This window comes from Bison bison, unplaced genomic scaffold, assembly GCF_000754665.1.
Source record: "Bison bison bison isolate TAMUID 2011002044 unplaced genomic scaffold, Bison_UMD1.0 scf7180017864527, whole genome shotgun sequence".
Lineage (NCBI taxonomy): Eukaryota > Metazoa > Chordata > Mammalia > Artiodactyla > Bovidae > Bison > Bison bison.
Window position 1 is genome coordinate 602,261 of NW_011495078.1, and position 874 is coordinate 603,134.

Below are 874 nucleotides of genomic sequence, written 5' to 3' on the forward strand. Positions count from 1 at the left end.
GCCAGCCGAGGGGGACCAGGTGCCCCGAGCCTGCCAGCCGAGGGGGACCAGGCGCCCTGAGCCTGCCAGCTGATGGGGGACCAGGCGCAGGTGGGGGTGGGGGCGGCCCTGAGTGGGTCCAAGGCAGACCGACCGCCCTCAGCAGAGTCCATGCCTGCGGGCAGTGGGTTGCCACGAGCGTGACCAGCAGGGCGCCGTAGGACGGGCGGCAGCAGGGAGCCACTGGGGTCTCTGTCTCTCCAGATGAACCCGCGTCTGGACGGCTGCCTGAAGAGCTGGCACTGGCTGGATGGTGAGGACACCGCCGTCCAGGAGACGGTCAAGGCGAACGTGAAGATGCAGTGCTTCTCTGTGACCGAGAGAGGGTCCTTCTTCCCTGGGAGTGGGTTTGCCTTCTTCCACCTGGATTACGGTGAGTCTCCGCTCCTGAGAGGGGATGGCTGTGCTCGGCCTTCTGGCCCAAATTCCCCGAAACAGCAGCAGCAGCCGGTCCCCCCGGGGCAAGTGCCTGAGGGATGGCCGGCCTGGGCGCTGGGTTGCAGGGAGAGTGGGACGGCGGAGGGCCTGTGGCTGAGACGGGGGACGCTGGGCTTGAAGCGGGAGCTTCCAGGAAGGTTCTGAGACGGGACACCCTTGAGCACATCTGTGGTCACAGCGCTGTGGGCCGTGGGGAGGGGCCGAACCACCAGGAGTCCAGTGCTCCAGGCTCAGCAGGAAGAGATACGAGGAGGCCCCTGACGGATGGGCCCAAGGCCCCAGCTGCGACTGTGCCTCAGAGAACTGAGGCTTTTCCAGCAGCTGCAGAAGCTATAGAGGAGCTTTTCTGTGACCCCAGTAAGAGGGGGGCGGGCGGGGTGGGCAGCCGGGGGCCAGG

At 67.0% G+C, this 874-nt stretch overlaps 1 protein-coding gene across 1 annotated transcript in view; it reads left to right on the top strand.

Annotated features, from left to right (window-relative positions):
• Positions 1 to 874, top strand: part of GAS6 (growth arrest-specific 6) — a 17,041-nt gene that overhangs the window by 13,480 nt on the left and 2,687 nt on the right. Inside the window, exon 11 of the mRNA XM_010831533.1 lies at positions 188 to 412. Within this exon, the coding sequence (XP_010829835.1) occupies positions 188 to 412 (225 nt within the window). The remainder of the gene's footprint in view (positions 1 to 187; positions 413 to 874) is intronic.